The 14,336-nt window shown below is 56.7% G+C and overlaps 1 protein-coding gene across 4 annotated transcripts in view; it reads left to right on the top strand.

The window, feature by feature from the left end:
- The first annotated feature begins 1,540 nt into the window (after nt 1-1,540).
- The window catches only part of CPSF1 (cleavage and polyadenylation specific factor 1), a 17,533-nt gene continuing 4,737 nt past the window's right edge, over nt 1,541-14,336 (top strand). The window contains exons 1-20 of one of the 4 annotated variants that reach the window (XM_055287645.2): nt 1,541-2,169; nt 2,286-2,443; nt 10,624-10,651; nt 10,734-10,867; nt 11,020-11,100; nt 11,237-11,388; nt 11,497-11,643; nt 11,848-11,987; nt 12,065-12,175; nt 12,251-12,344; nt 12,468-12,555; nt 12,631-12,753; nt 12,838-12,889; nt 12,968-13,065; nt 13,140-13,214; nt 13,301-13,381; nt 13,471-13,560; nt 13,701-13,811; nt 13,886-14,027; nt 14,151-14,329. In XM_055287645.2, the coding sequence (XP_055143620.1) occupies nt 2,300-2,443; nt 10,624-10,651; nt 10,734-10,867; nt 11,020-11,100; nt 11,237-11,388; nt 11,497-11,643; nt 11,848-11,987; nt 12,065-12,175; nt 12,251-12,344; nt 12,468-12,555; nt 12,631-12,753; nt 12,838-12,889; nt 12,968-13,065; nt 13,140-13,214; nt 13,301-13,381; nt 13,471-13,560; nt 13,701-13,811; nt 13,886-14,027; nt 14,151-14,329 (2,070 nt within the window). In that variant the 5' untranslated portion in view covers nt 1,541-2,169; nt 2,286-2,299. Of the gene's footprint in view, nt 2,444-10,623; nt 10,652-10,733; nt 10,868-11,019; nt 11,101-11,236; nt 11,389-11,496; nt 11,644-11,847; nt 11,988-12,064; nt 12,176-12,250; nt 12,345-12,467; nt 12,556-12,630; nt 12,754-12,837; nt 12,890-12,967; nt 13,066-13,139; nt 13,215-13,300; nt 13,382-13,470; nt 13,561-13,700; nt 13,812-13,885; nt 14,028-14,150; nt 14,330-14,336 lie in introns of all 4 variants that reach the window. The other 3 variants (XM_055287646.1, XM_055287643.1, XM_063643061.1) reach the window with 3 other exon arrangements.

Here is a 14,336-nt window from a genome sequence, read left to right as displayed (position 1 = left end):
AACAGTGGGCCCAGAGGACCCAGCATATGGAGGACCCGCACCAGCACCGGCCTCCGAGTTCCCTCAGTATTTATTGATCATCATTTTTACTATCTTAGCGAGGAGAGTGTAGCAGGACAACAAGTGGGGAGAAGGTCAGCAGGGAAACATGTGAGCAAAGGAATCTGTATCATGGATAAGTTCAAGGAAAGGTACTGTGTCCGGATGTGCACGTAGGCTAGATTTATGTTTCTCTTTACCCGAACATCTCAGTGTAGCAAAGAGTAACAGAGCAGCAGTGCTAGTTTTTTTTTTTTTTTTTTTTTTTGAGACGGAGTCTCGCTCTGTCACCCAGGCTGGAGTGCAGTGGCGCAATCTCGGCTCACTGTAAGCTCCGCCTCCCGGGTTCACGCCATTCTCCTGCCTCAGCCTCTCCCAGTAGCTGGGACTACAGGCGCCCGCCACCATGCCCGGCTAATTTTTTGTATTTTTAGTAGAGACGGGGTTTCACCGTGGTCTCGATCTCCTGACCTTGTGATTCGCCCGCCTCGGCCTCCCAAAGTGCTGGGATTACAAGCGTGAGCCACCGCGCCCGGCCCAGACATCTCAGTGTAGGAAAGAGTAACAGAGCAGTATTGCTGCCAGCATATCTCGCTGCCAGCATATCTCGCTTCCAGGCGGATTTCTCCTATCTCAGAATAGAACAAAAGGGAATGGTCAGCTTTACACTGAGACATTCCATTCCCAGGGACAAGCAGGAGACAGAAGCCTTCCTCTTATCTCAACTGCAAAGAGGCATCCCTCTTTCGCTACTCCTCAGCAAAGACCCTTTACAGGTGTTAGGCTGGGGGACTGTAAGGTATTTCCTTTCCCACGAGGCCATATCTCAGGCTGTCTCTGTGGGGGGAAACCTTGGACAATACCCAGGCGTTCTTGGGCAGAGGTCCCTGCGGCTTTCCATAGTGCATTGTGTCCCTGGTTAATCGAGAATGAAGAATGGCGATAACTTTTACCAAGCATACTGGGTACAAACATTGTTAAGAAGGCACATCTTGCACAGCCCTAAATCCATTAAACTTTGATTCATTACATGTTTCTGTGAGCACAGGGTTGGGGCTAAAGTTACAGGTTAACAGCATCTCAAAGAAAGCAGAAACAATTTTTCTTAGTACAGATCAAAATGGAGTTTCTTATGTCTTCCTTTTCTACATAGACACAGTAACAATCTGATCTCTCTTTCTTTTCCCCACAATTTTTGTATATTTAGTAGAGACTGAGTTTCACCATGTTGGCCAGGCTGGTCTCGAACTCCTGACCTCAGGTGATCCGCCCACCTCAGCCTTCCAAAGTGTTGGGATTACAGGCGTGAGCCACTGCCTCCTATTGACTTTTAAAAGACGGTTGAGTGTGGCTCAGGAGTCACACGCCTGAGCATCCAAGTGGCCCTTCCCCCACTGCCCAATGAGCAAGTGAGTAGATTTGGATGCAACAAAAACACACATTTTCTTGGGCGTAACGATACTTTCTTGTTTTATTTCTCATGATTCCGTTTCTAGGTCCTAGGCCCGTGCCTGATCCAGGATCCAAGCTCCTGGAAGCTGGCACTGGGCCCGCCCTGGGTAGGCAGCAGTGAGCAAGGCGGGCGGACAGCGCTGGGCTCGCGGACCCGCGGGGTCCTCCGCGGGAGTGTTGGCGGCGGGGGTCGCTCTGCGCGGGGACACTGGGCAGAGGGGGCGTGCGGCCTCTCTAGGAAGCTTTCTGGAAGCCCCAGACACTGGCGAGGCGCCGCGCCCCCTCTTCCGGATCCCGGCGCAGCCCCCTGAACCCGGGGGCTACGAGCGGAGTCGCTTCTCCCTGCAGCCGTCCTGGGTCTGGCGCGGACGCACCCCCGGCCGACCCCGAGTCGCTGCAGCCGGCGCCCCTGCGGCTTCCCACCCGCGCTGCTCCGCCCGCAGCGGAGGCCCCGCACTTCGCGCGCTAGGGGTTTGGGGTCCAGACGCCCAGCCCGGAGCCCAGCCGGCAGCCGCCCGCATCCCGGGCCACCAGGGCCCGCTGTCGTCCCTGCAGCCACGCTCACGCGGCGGCGCTGCGCAGGCGCAGAAGCCCGGAACCTTCGCGCCCAGCTACTGGGCCCGGCCGGAGCGAGTTCGCTGCTGTCCCGGTTCCCCTCGAGTCGGCTCCAACTGCCAGGTGGGCGGCCGGGCGGGCAGCTGAGGCGGCAGCGCGAGGCTAGGGAGGGGCGCGGTGCGGGGCCGGGCTCCTGTGTGGGCGACCCCGCTCACCCTTCCTCTCCCCGTCTTGAGCAGCCCGGGTTGGCGTCATGTACGCCGTGTACAAACAGGCGCATCCGCCCACCGGCCTGGAGTTCTCCATGTACTGCAACTTCTTCAACAACAGCGAGCGCAACCTCGTGGTGGCCGGGACCTCGCAGCTCTACGTGTACCGCCTCAACCGCGACGCCGAGGTAGGTCGGGCCCCGGGAGCCCTCCCCGCTGTCCGCGACGTGGGTGCGCTCACCGCCCCCGGTTGCAGATGGAAGAGCCCAGCCCCAGACAAGTTCAGGGATTTGCTTAAGGTTCCCCAGCCTGAGGAGCCAAGATACGACCCTGAGTCTCCTGTGCTCAGATCCTTTCTCATAGCTGCTACCCTGTTCTGCCTCCCTTCCTACCCCATCGGGGAGGGCGCGCTGCCCTAGCCGTCTTGTTTGCTCTTCCGTTTTTTCAGCAAGTTGTTTGGAAGGAGCGAACGCCCGCTGTGTGCTGGGTAGCAGAGATACCTGCAGACACTTGGGGAAGGGGAACATCTAAATAAACACACCTGCCCCTGCACTGCTGCGGGGATAAAGGAGTGAAGGAAGGAGACTATTTCCAGTCGCATGATCAGAAGAGCCTGTCTGAGGCAGAGCGGGAGTTTGTCGGGGGAAGGACGTTCCTAGAGTAAGGAACAGGGCCAGGTCTAGGATGGGGACAGACTGTTGACAGGATTCTTGGTACGGTGGGGCACACGCCTCAAGGGTTTGGGAAATACAGTGGTGTTTTGGTTGCCAGAGGGTTGAAAGCTGGTCCAGGAAGGCAACTTGCAAAAGGCAGTTTCTCCATTGTTCTTGAAAGGAGGAGTAACTCTTATCCAGGCCCAGGGATGGTGAGAGGAGGGTGTTCCAGGCAGAAGAAACAACCTGTGCACAGGCCCAAAGCAGTTGAGGGTGGAGAGTCATGCACAGTGTGGCCATGGTATAGAGTGGATGTTGTGGTGGGGATGGAGGGGGGTAGGCCGTGGTCAGGACTATTCTCCACAAAGCAGGGAGGAACCACGAGAGGGTTGTGAATAGGGGCTGACCCAGCAGGCAGATGGGTCAGAAGCGCAGGCCAAAGAAGGCCAACCCTCCTGGGCTCCTACCCCAGCATACACATGTGTTTGCTGGCCAGGGCTCCCGTCCTCTGAAGGCTTGACAAGGGCTGGAGTTTCTGCTCCTAACACACTATTGGCAGGAGGCCACAGTTCCTCACCACATGGGCCCCTCCCTGGGGCAGCTCACAACATGGCAGCCTCCCTCACAATGAGAGACCCACCAAGACTGAAGCCACGGTGAGTCCTGTAACGAATCTCAGGCTGGGTGCATTGGCTCACACCTATAGTCCCACACTTTGGGAGGCTGAAGTGGGATGATTGCTTGAGGCCAGGAGTTCAGGATTGGCCTGAGCAACATAGCAAGACCCCATCTCTACAAATAATTTTTTTTTTTTTTTTTTTCCTGGTGAGACGGAGTCTTGCTCTGTCACTCAGGCTGGAATGAAGTGGTGTGATCTCAGCTGACTTTAACCTCTGCCTCGTGGATTCAGGCAATTCTTGTGCCTCAGCCCCCTAAACCCTCCACCCAGTAGCTGGGATTACAGGTGTGTGACACCGCGCCCGGCTAATTTTTTTTTGTATTTTTAATAGAGACAGGGTTTCGCCCCATTGGCCAGGCTGGTCTCAAATTCCTGAGCTCAGGCAGTCCACTCACCTTGGCCTTCCAAAGTGCCGGGATTACAGGAGTGCACCACTGTGCTTGGCCCAAATATAAAATATAAAAGTTAGCTGGGCATAGTGGCCTGTGTGTAGTCCTAGCTACATGGGAGGCCAGGGCGGGAGGATCACTCAAGCCCAGGAGGTCAAGGCTGCAGTGAGCTATGATTGCACCATTATACTCCAGCCCGGACAACAGAGTGAGACCCTATCTCAAAAAAAAAAAAAAGGCCGGGTGCAGTGGCTCACGCCTATCGTCCTAGCACTCTAGCACTTTGGGAGGCCGAGGCGGGTGGATGACCTGAGGTCATGGGTTCGGGACCAGTCTGGCCAACATGGCAAAACCCTGTGTCTACTAAAAATACAAAAATTACCCGGGTATGGTGGCAGGCACCTGTGATCCCAGCTACTCAGGAGGCTGCAGAATTGCTTGAACCCGTAGGCAGAGGTTGCAGTGAGCTGAGATTGCACTCCACTCCAGCCTGGGTGACAGAGCAAAACTCCATCTAAAAAAAAAAAAGTAGTAGTAATACACTGTTAACCTTCTGTCATATTCTACTGGTCATATCTACCAACCCTGGTGGGGGTTGCAGAGGGTGCAACACCTCCCAGCATTCACTGCAGGGGACATTGTGCTGCCTTGGATGCTGGCCACCGTAGATCAGCCGAGGAGCTCATTCCACATCAGGCAGCAGTGCAGAGCAGGAGGGTGCATGCAAGAGTCTGGAGTTGAGGATTGAGGTCTGGTATGGAGGTCAAGTCAGAGTCTTCAGCCTGGGGTTGGTGTCTGCCCTTGGAAACTGGTTGAGATCTTGGGGCACCCCAACATTGAGAGACTGGGGAGATGAGAGGCCATGAAATAGCTGGAGGTGGCATGGCCTGGAAGGCAGGGGGAAAGCTGGACAGGGCCCTGAAGGCCCAGGGAAGGCAGATGGGAGGGACTCTACACTGGGTTCCACCCTGCTGAGCCTCAGGTGATGCCTGGTGACTCTGACAGGGCAGTCTGGTGGCATGAGGGGTTGTGGTCTGAAGGTAGCACGGGTAAGAGCTCAGCAGAGGAGGAGTGTCAGGAACAGTGAACAAAGACAACTCTGGAGGAGATGTGCGTGAACTGAAGCAAGAAATCGAGCCATAAATGGCAGGAAAAGAGGTTTTCTTCTGTTTTGTTTTTTGTTTTTAAGTAACGGGGTCTTGCTATGTTGTCCAGGCTGGCCTCGAACTTCAGTGCCCAAGCCATCCTCCTGGGGTCAGTCTAATCGTGGCTCTGTAACAAACTGCCCTGGAATATACAAACGAGGTCTTTCATCATAATCGCACACCTGGAAGCCAGGTTTTCAGGGATTCCTCAGAGTATGGGGAGCCCTTGGCTCTCCTCCACCAGGGTGAGCCTTGACAGGGACGACCTGAAGAGCTGGGGACAGGCCAGATGTGTCTTCCCTACCCCCACGCCATCCCTCCACTCTCCCCTGTCCCAGCATGGCTAGCTTGGTTTTCCTGGCAGCATGGTGGTGTTGTTGTAGTTGAGCTTCTTGCAGGAACTCAGAGCTGTAGGAGGCTAAGGCAGAAGCTGCCAGTCACTTTAAGGGCTAGACCAGGAGGGCACCGTCCCGGCCACCACAGTCTGCCCTAAAGGCAGCCTCCAGCCCAGATTCACCTGGAGAGGGAGGGAGACAGCCACCTTTCATACAGCTGTCTTTTTTTTTCTTTTTTGAGACGGAGTCTTCCTCTGTCACCCAGGCTAGAGTGCAACGGTGCGATCTCAGCTCACTGCAACCTCTGCCTCCCGGGTTCAAGCAATTCTCCTGCCTCAGCCTCCTGAGTAGCTGGGACAGTAGGCACCACCACCACACCTGGCTAATTTTTAGTAGAGACAGAGTTTCATCATGTTGCTCAGGCTGGTCTCAAACTCCTGACCTCAGGCGATCTACCCGCCTGGGCCTCCCAAAGCTCTGGGAATACAGGCTTGAACCACTGTGCCCGGCCTCGTGCAGCTCAGAGAATCTAGTGCAGGCTTGGCTTGGCTTGAGTGTGACCCGCTCACCCATGGCCACGGGAAGGCAGGCACAGAACATGGGCACAGTGAGGAGGGTGGGGGTGTCTGCTGGCACCTCAGTCTCCGGGGAGGCAAGAAGCAAGGCCAGTTGTGTCTCAGGGTGTTGAGGCGCTGTTGCTTTGCAGAGAGAGGGAGGAGAAGGCATGGATAGGAAATAGGCAAGCATGTGGCCTTGGGTAGCATAAAAGGCCCCTTTATGGGGAAGAAAATATACAACATTGTTGAAATTAATAAAAGTCCCTTTTTTTTTTGAGACAGAGTTTCGTTCTTGTTGCCCAGGCTGGAGTGCAGTGGCGCAATCTCAGCTCATGCAACCTCCGCCTCCTGGGTTCAAGCAGTTCTCCTGTCTCAACCTCCTGAGTAGCTGGGATTACAGGCGTGCGTCACCACACCCAGCTAATTTTTTTGTTTTTTTAGTAGAGATGGGGTTTTACCATGTTGGCCAGACTGGTCTCGAACTCCTGACCTCAAGTGATCCACCCGCCTTGGCCTTCCAAAGTACTGGGATTACAGGTGTGAGCCACTGTGCCCAGCCAAGAAATTCCGAGGTATTTGTATTTTTGACAGGAACACCACAGCAGAGGCACACAGCACCCCATCAGCTTTCAGGAGGCGGCTGGAGGCCTTTGCCTCATGACTGGATGCTGATGCTTTGATGCCTGGTTGGGTAGTGTTGGCCTGGATTCCCCCATCGTAAGGTTATTTCTTCCTTTTGTAACTAAACGTATCTTGTAGGGACTTATTTTGAAACCCTGTAAACATCCTCTTACTCAAATTTTCAAGGTTTTTTTTCTTTTCTTTTTTTTTTTTTTTTTTTTTTTTTTTTGAGATGGAGTCTCACTCTATCACCCAGGCTGGAGAGCAGTATCACAATCTCGGCTCACTGCAAGCTCCACCTCCTGGGTTCAAGCGATTCTTCTGCCTCAGCCTCCCGAGTAGCTGGAATTACAGGCGCCCGCCACCACGCCCGACTAATTTTTTTGTATTTTTAGTAGAGACGGGATTTCACCGTGTTAGCCAGGATGGTCTCGATCACCTGACCCCGTTATCTGCGCGCCTCGGCCTCCCAAAGTGCTGGGATTACAGGCGTGAGCCACCGCACCCAGCCTTTGGTCACTATTTCTTTAGCTATTGATTCTGTCCTCTTTTCCCCAAGATGTCAGTTAGACATTAGACCATTTGACTATGTACACATTTTTCTTAAAATCCTTCTGAGTGGTGGCCAGGCGCAGTGGCTCACGCCTGTAATCCCACCACTTTGGAAGGCCGAGGCGGGTGGATTGCCTGAGCTCAGGAGTTCAAGACCAGCCTGTGCAGCATGGTGAAACCCCGACTCCACTAAAATACAAAAAAAAAAAAATTAGCTGGGCGTGGTTGCAGGCAGTTGTAGTCTCAGCTACTCGGTAGGCTGAGGCAGGAGAATGGCTTGAAGCCGGGAGGCAGAGCTTGCAGTGAGCCGAGATTGTGCCACTGCACTCTAGCCTGGCGACAGAGCAAGACTCCGTCTCACAAAAAAAAAAAAAAAAAAAAAAAAATTCTTCTGAGTGATTACCCCTGTTTCTTGCATGTACACAGAAGTCAGAAGTGCAGTTGATTTCTGTATATTGACCTTATACTTGGCAGGGTGGATCAGGTGTCCTTGGCTGCTCCTGACCAAGAGGGAAACCTTTTTTTTTTTTTTTTTTGAGACGAAATCTCTCTCTTGTACCCCAGGCTAGAGTGCAATGGCGTGATCTCAGCTCACTGCAACCTCCGCCTCCCGGATTCAAGCGATTCTCCTGCCTCAGCCTCCTGAGTAGCTGGGATTACAGGCACCTGCCATCACACCTGGCTAATTTTTGTATTTTTAGTAGAGACAGGATTTCACTATGTCACCATGTTGGCCAGACTGGTCTTGAACTCCTGACTTCAGGTGATTCACCCACCTCGGCCTCCCAAAGTGCTGGGATTACAGGCATGAGCCACTGCGCCCGGCCTCAAGAGGGAAAACTTGTAACGTTTCACTCCCAGCACCACATTGCTGTAGACTTTTTGTAGATGCCCTTTATTTGATTAAGGAAGTTGGGCGCGGTGGCTCATGTCTATAATCCTTGCACTTTGGGAGGCCAAGGTGAGTAGATCACCTGAGGTGAGGGGTTCGAGACCATCCTGGCCAACATGGCAAAACCCTATCTATTAAAAATACAAAAATTAGCCGGGCTGGTAGCACATGCCTGTAATCCCAGCTACTTGGGAGGCTGAGGCAGAAGAATTGCTTGAACCCAGGAGGCAGAGGTTGCAGGGAGCTGAGATCACACCACTGCCCTCCAGCCTGGGTGACAGAGTGAGACTCTGTCTCAAAATTTAAAAAATAAATAAATTAGTCAGGTGTGGTGACTCATATGTGTCCCAGCTACTCGGGAGGCTGAGGTGGGAGGATCACCTAAGCCCAGGAGGTCGAGGCTGCAGTGAACCATGATTGCTCCTCTGCACTCCAACCTGGGAGACAGTGAGGCCCTGTGTCAAAAAACAAAGTCCTGGCGTGGTGGCTCATGCCTGTGATCCCAGCACTTTGAGAGGCCAAGGTGAGTGTATTGCTTGAGGTCAGGAGTTCAAGACCAGCCTGGCCATGGCAAAACCCTGTCTGTACTAAAAATACAAAAATTAGCCAGACGTGGTGGTGCGCGCCTGTAATCCTAGCTACTGAGGAGGCTGAGACAGGAGAATCGCTTGAACCTGGAAGGCGGAGGTTGCAGTGAGCCAAGATCACGCCATTGCACTCCAGGATGGGCAACAAAGTGAGACTCCATCTCAAACAAAGAAACAAAAATTTTTCCTCCTATTTTTGCTTTACTAGGAGTTTTTATCATGAATGCTTTTATCAGATGCTTTTTTTTTTTTTTTTTTTTTTTTGAGACGGAGTCTTGCTCTGTCACCCAGGCTGGAGTGCAGTGGCGCGATCTCGGCTCACTGCAAGCTCCGCCTCCCGGGTTCACGCCATTCTCCTGCCTCAGCCTCTCCGAGTAGCTGGGACTACAGGCGCCCGCCACCACGCCCGGCTAATTTTTCTGTATTTTTGGTAGAGACGGGGTTTCACCGTGGTCTCGATCTCCTGACCTCGTGATCCGCCCGCCTCGGCCTCCCAAAGTGCTGGGATTACAAGCGTGAGCCACCGCGCCCGGCCCAGATGCTTTTTTGTATCCATTAAAATGACATGATTTTTCTCCTTCATTTTGACAGCATGGTAAGTTTAGTGATGGCTGTTCTTGTGGAAAACTAGTTTTGCGTTCCTGGAATAACTCAACCCAGTTGTGTTATAATACCCCTGCTTGTCACTGGGCTCATCTGCAGGTGTTTTGAAGAGGTTGGTGTCACTTCCTGTCCCACCTGTCTGTGGGCTGTTGGGGTGGCCTGAGCCGCCTGCGGTACCGTCAGCCCCACATGAGTGGGTGTGTTTTTTGTTTTTAAGTTTGTCGTTACTTCTGAAACCTTTGGTAGAATTTGCGGGTAAAGCCCTGGAGTTGCCCTTGTCGCTGTGAGATGGGTATTGGTTTGTGGATGCCTCTTCTGTATCTGTTAACTAGCTTCCAAGATGCCCTCCCCATGGCACAAGTCCGTCGTGAAAAATGACCTTGAGGTGGCTCACGCCTGTAATCCCAGCACTTTGGGAGACCGAGACAGGTCGATCACCTGAGGTCAGGAGTTCGAGACCAGCCTGGCCAACATGGTGAAACCCTGTCTCTACTAAAAATACAAAAGTTAGCTGCGCGTGGTGGCAGAGGCCTGTAATCCCAGCTACTCGGGAGGCTAAGGCAGGAGAATCACTTGAACCCAGAAGGCAGAGGTTGCAGTGAGCCGAGATCGTGCCACTGCACTCCAGCCTGGGTGACAGAGTAAGACTCCGTCTCAAAAAAACAACAAAAAACAAAACAAAACAAAAAAACCCACTTTTCCCTTGCCTTGAGGCAATGGCATGTAAATCTGCTAGCTAGTTAAACTAGCTACTTAGTAGCAAAGAACACACAGCGTCTTAACATTCTGGGAGGGCAGTGAAAAGGGAGGAGACAGAGAGGCAGCCTGGGGGAGCCCGAGGCGTTGGGATAGCTCGGGGCTTCCTCTTCTCTAACAAGCACACAGATCAGTAGCTACAGATATCCCTTGGCTCTGGCTTCCTGTCCTGTGACATTCGGACCCAGGGGCCAGGGCTAGGCTGCTGTGGGTGTGCAACCAGGCAGGTTTGGGGGTGTGCAGACACAGACAGAGTGCACTCTAACCCTGAGTGCTTGCCGCACAGGGCCTGGCTGCTAGGGAGCCGTGAGGTAGGGGTTTCCTGGCTGCTAGGGAGCCATGAGGTAGGGGTTTCCTGGAGAGAGGCTTGTGCCAGGGCTGGGCCGTGGGCGTGAGAACATGAACAGGGGTCACTGTGGGGGGTTGTGCACAGCTGTCTCCAGAAGCCCCTGGTCTGCTCCCTCCCTCCCTGTCGCAGAGAGGATTTGGACAGAGCTCCCAGGAGGCAGGGGCCAGCCTTGGTGGTCTTTTCTCGTTCCCTGGATGAGGTGAGCTGCCAGATGTGGCCCCTCACTGCCCTCTCTTTCTCTTCTCTCCAGGCCCTGACCAAGAATGACCGGAGCACAGGTGAGTGTGGTGGGGTGGCCTGGGGCTGTGCGGGTGCCAGGCATGGCTGGGCCCTGACCCTGAGCCCTGGCGTCTCCGCTAGAGGGGAAGGCCCACCGGGAGAAGCTCGAGCTTGCTGCCTCCTTCTCCTTCTTCGGCAATGTCATGTCCATGGCCAGCGTGCAGCTGGCAGGAGCCAAGAGGGATGCCCTGCTCCTAAGCTTCAAGGATGCCAAGGTGAGTGGTAGGCTTGGCGGGGTGGGCCTAGTCAAAGCATGGGAGTGGGTGCCAGGGCCTGGTGGGGTGGGCCCGGGCACAGCCATTGGTTGCCGGGTGCGACACTGTCAGGACAGGCAGTCGGCAGCCATGGCTGTGCCCTCTGACCCCAGCTGTCTGTGGTGGAGTACGACCCGGGCACCCACGACCTGAAGACCCTGTCACTGCACTACTTTGAGGAGCCTGAGCTTCGGGTAGGGCCATGCTCCCGCCCCCACCCAGGCCCCAGCCCAGCCACCCTCCCTCCCCCTGCAGCTGGGTTCTATTGCCCCAAGTGCTTCCCTTGGGGTCTCCTATGCTGGGCCTGGCTGATGCCCCCTCTGCCCCCAGGATGGGTTTGTGCAGAATGTACACACGCCGCGAGTGCGGGTGGACCCCGATGGGCGCTGCGCAGCCATGCTTGTCTACGGCACACGGCTGGTGGTCCTGCCCTTCCGCAGGGAGAGCCTGGCTGAGGAGCACGAGGGGCTCGTGGGCGAGGGGTGAGTGCCAGCTGAGGCAGGCCGTGGCGCTCCGGTGGGGGGGCGCCAGAGCCCGGAGCTCCCCTCCCTGCATCCCCTCCTCTCCTGCTGAAGTCCCTGGCCCCCCAGGCAGAGGTCCAGCTTCCTGCCCAGCTACATCATCGATGTGCGGGCCCTAGACGAGAAGCTGCTCAACATCATCGACCTGCAGTTCCTGCATGGCTACTACGAGCCCACCCTGCTCATCCTGTTCGAGCCCAACCAGACCTGGCCTGGGTGAGCCCCCTAAGGAGGCCCCTCTGCGCTGTGGGCCCCCCAGCTGCCTCCACCTGGGGTGGGGTTTATGGGGTTTGGGGCGGGGATTATGGGGTATGGGTAGGGCTTGTGGGGTAGGGCCTGGGGGCGGGGCTTGCTCGGAGGAGCTGGGCCTGGGTCTCTGCGGGGAGGCAAGGCCCCTGGCTGACCCACTGGCGTCCCCAGGCGCGTGGCCGTGCGGCAGGACACGTGCTCCATTGTGGCCATCTCATTGAACATCACACAGAAAGTGCACCCCGTCATCTGGTCCCTCACCAGCCTGCCCTTTGACTGCACCCAGGCTCTGGCTGTGCCCAAGCCCATAGGTGTGTGTCCTGGGAGTGGATAGGGGAGTGTGTGGAGGGAGCACTGAGCCTGCCCACCAGCCTGTGTCCACCTCCAGGTGGGGTAGTGGTGTTTGCCGTCAACTCGCTGTTGTACCTGAACCAGAGCGTCCCCCCATACGGCGTGGCTCTCAACAGCCTCACCACAGGCACCACGGCTTTCCCGCTTCGTGAGTGTGGGGTGGCTGGGGTGGGGCCAGGGACAGCTTGGGCCTGCCTAGTCGGCCTGACCACCCACCCCACAGGCACCCAGGAGGGTGTGCGGATCACCCTGGACTGCGCCCAGGCCACCTTCATCTCCTACGACAAGATGGTCATCTCTCTCAAGGGTGGCGAGATGTGAGCCCCTCCCCCGCCCATGGACTCTGCCCGCACCACTCCCCACAAGTCCCCTGGGGTCCCCTGGCCCCCTTCACTCCCCCAGGGTCTCCATCCCCAACTCAGAATTCTCCCTGCCCCCAGTTATGTGCTGACCCTCATCACCGACGGCATGCGCAGTGTCCGAGCGTTCCACTTTGACAAGGCGGCCGCCAGTGTCCTCACTACCAGCGTGAGTGAGTTGGGACTAGGGGTTGGCTCTGGGTCCAGGCCTGGCCCCCCCCCTCACACACCTGCCCTCCCTCAGATGGTCACCATGGAGCCCGGGTACCTGTTCCTGGGTTCTCGCCTGGGCAACTCCCTCCTCCTCAAGTACACGGAGAAGCTGCAGGAGCCCCCGGCCAGTGCTGTCCGTGAGGCTGCCGACAAGGTGGGTTTCCTGGGCCCATCGGGCCACCACCCTTCATGTGGGCACCGCTGTAGCATGCCACTCAGTGCCCTTCCTGCCTCACAGGAAGAGCCTCCCTCAAAGAAGAAGCGAGTGGACGCAACGGTTGGCTGGTCAGGTGAGGGCCGGGCCAGGGGCTGGTCAGGTGAGGGCCAGGTGACCCAGGGCTGCGCTCAGGTGGGCTCTCTGTGTGCAGCTGCGGGCAAGTCAGTGCCGCAGGACGAGGTGGACGAGATTGAAGTGTATGGCAGCGAGGCCCAGTCGGGCACACAGCTGGCCACCTACTCCTTTGAGGTGAGTCTGAGGCAGCAGGGCCCCCATCCCAGCCAGTGCCCCCCAGCGGGCCCCTGACTGTTGCTGTGCCGCAGGTGTGTGACAGCATCCTTAACATCGGACCCTGCGCCAATGCCGCCATGGGCGAGCCTGCCTTCCTCTCTGAAGAGGTGCCCAGGGTTGGGGTTGGGGTTGGGGGCAGGGGCTGGAGTGGGGGGGGTGGGGGGCATAGTCCTCACCCCCAAGTCCTGTGCAGTTTCAGAACAGCCCTGAGCCGGACCTGGAGATTGTGGTTTGCTCCGGCCACGGGAAGAACGGGGCTTTGTCAGTGCTGCAGGTGTGTGGGCAGGTAGGGGGCAGGCACCTCCTGGTGGGACCTGGGTGGGCTCATACCCCCATCACACCCCCACCCCATCATCATTCTAGAAGAGCATCCGGCCCCAGGTGGTGACAACCTTTGAGCTTCCCGGCTGCTATGACATGTGGACAGTCATCGCCCCAGTGCGTAAGGAGGAGGTAGGTGTGAGCCCGCTGCAGGGAGGCCCTGGGATGGGACCGGTACTGCCTTCTCGTAGGCTGGGGGGGCCCAGGTCGCACCTGTGTGCCCGCCTTCGCTGGACTGTGGCTTCCAGCCTGCTCCCCTTTGGCCCTGACAGGAGGACAATCCCAAGGGGGAGGGCACAGAGCAGGAACCCAGCACCCCTGAAGCAGACGACGACGGCCGCAGACACGGATTCCTGATTCTCAGCCGGGAAGACTCCACCATGGTGAGGGGCAGGGCCTGGGACCTGGGGCTGGGGTCCCCTGCGGGGGGCGCCTCCCTCAGAGCTGTCTCCCGCAGATCCTGCAGACGGGGCAGGAGATCATGGAGCTGGACACCAGCGGCTTCGCCACTCAGGGCCCCACGGTCTTTGCTGGGAACATCGGGGACAACCGCTACATTGTCCAAGTGTCACCACTGGGCATCCGCCTGCTGGAAGGAGGTAGGTGGGTGGGGACGGCGGTGGGGGGATGGTTGGGCCCTGGGCATCCACCTACTGGAAGGAGGTAGGTGGGGGGGTGGTTGGGCCCTGGGGAGGCGTGTGCTGACTGCCCCATGCCCACAGTGAATCAGCTGCACTTCATCCCCGTGGACCTGGGCGCCCCCATCGTGCAGTGCGCCGTGGCCGACCCCTATGTGGTCATCATGAGTGCCGAGGGCCACGTCACCATGTTCCTGCTGAAGAGTGACTCCTACAGTGGCCGCCACCACCGCCTGGCGCTGCACAAGCCCCCGCTACACCATGTAGGCC

The sequence above is a fragment of the Symphalangus syndactylus genome, chromosome 7 (genome assembly GCF_028878055.3).
Source record: "Symphalangus syndactylus isolate Jambi chromosome 7, NHGRI_mSymSyn1-v2.1_pri, whole genome shotgun sequence".
Lineage (NCBI taxonomy): Eukaryota > Metazoa > Chordata > Mammalia > Primates > Hylobatidae > Symphalangus > Symphalangus syndactylus.
Note: the sequence above shows the minus strand (reverse complement) of the source record. Positions and strands in the feature narration are given on the sequence as shown.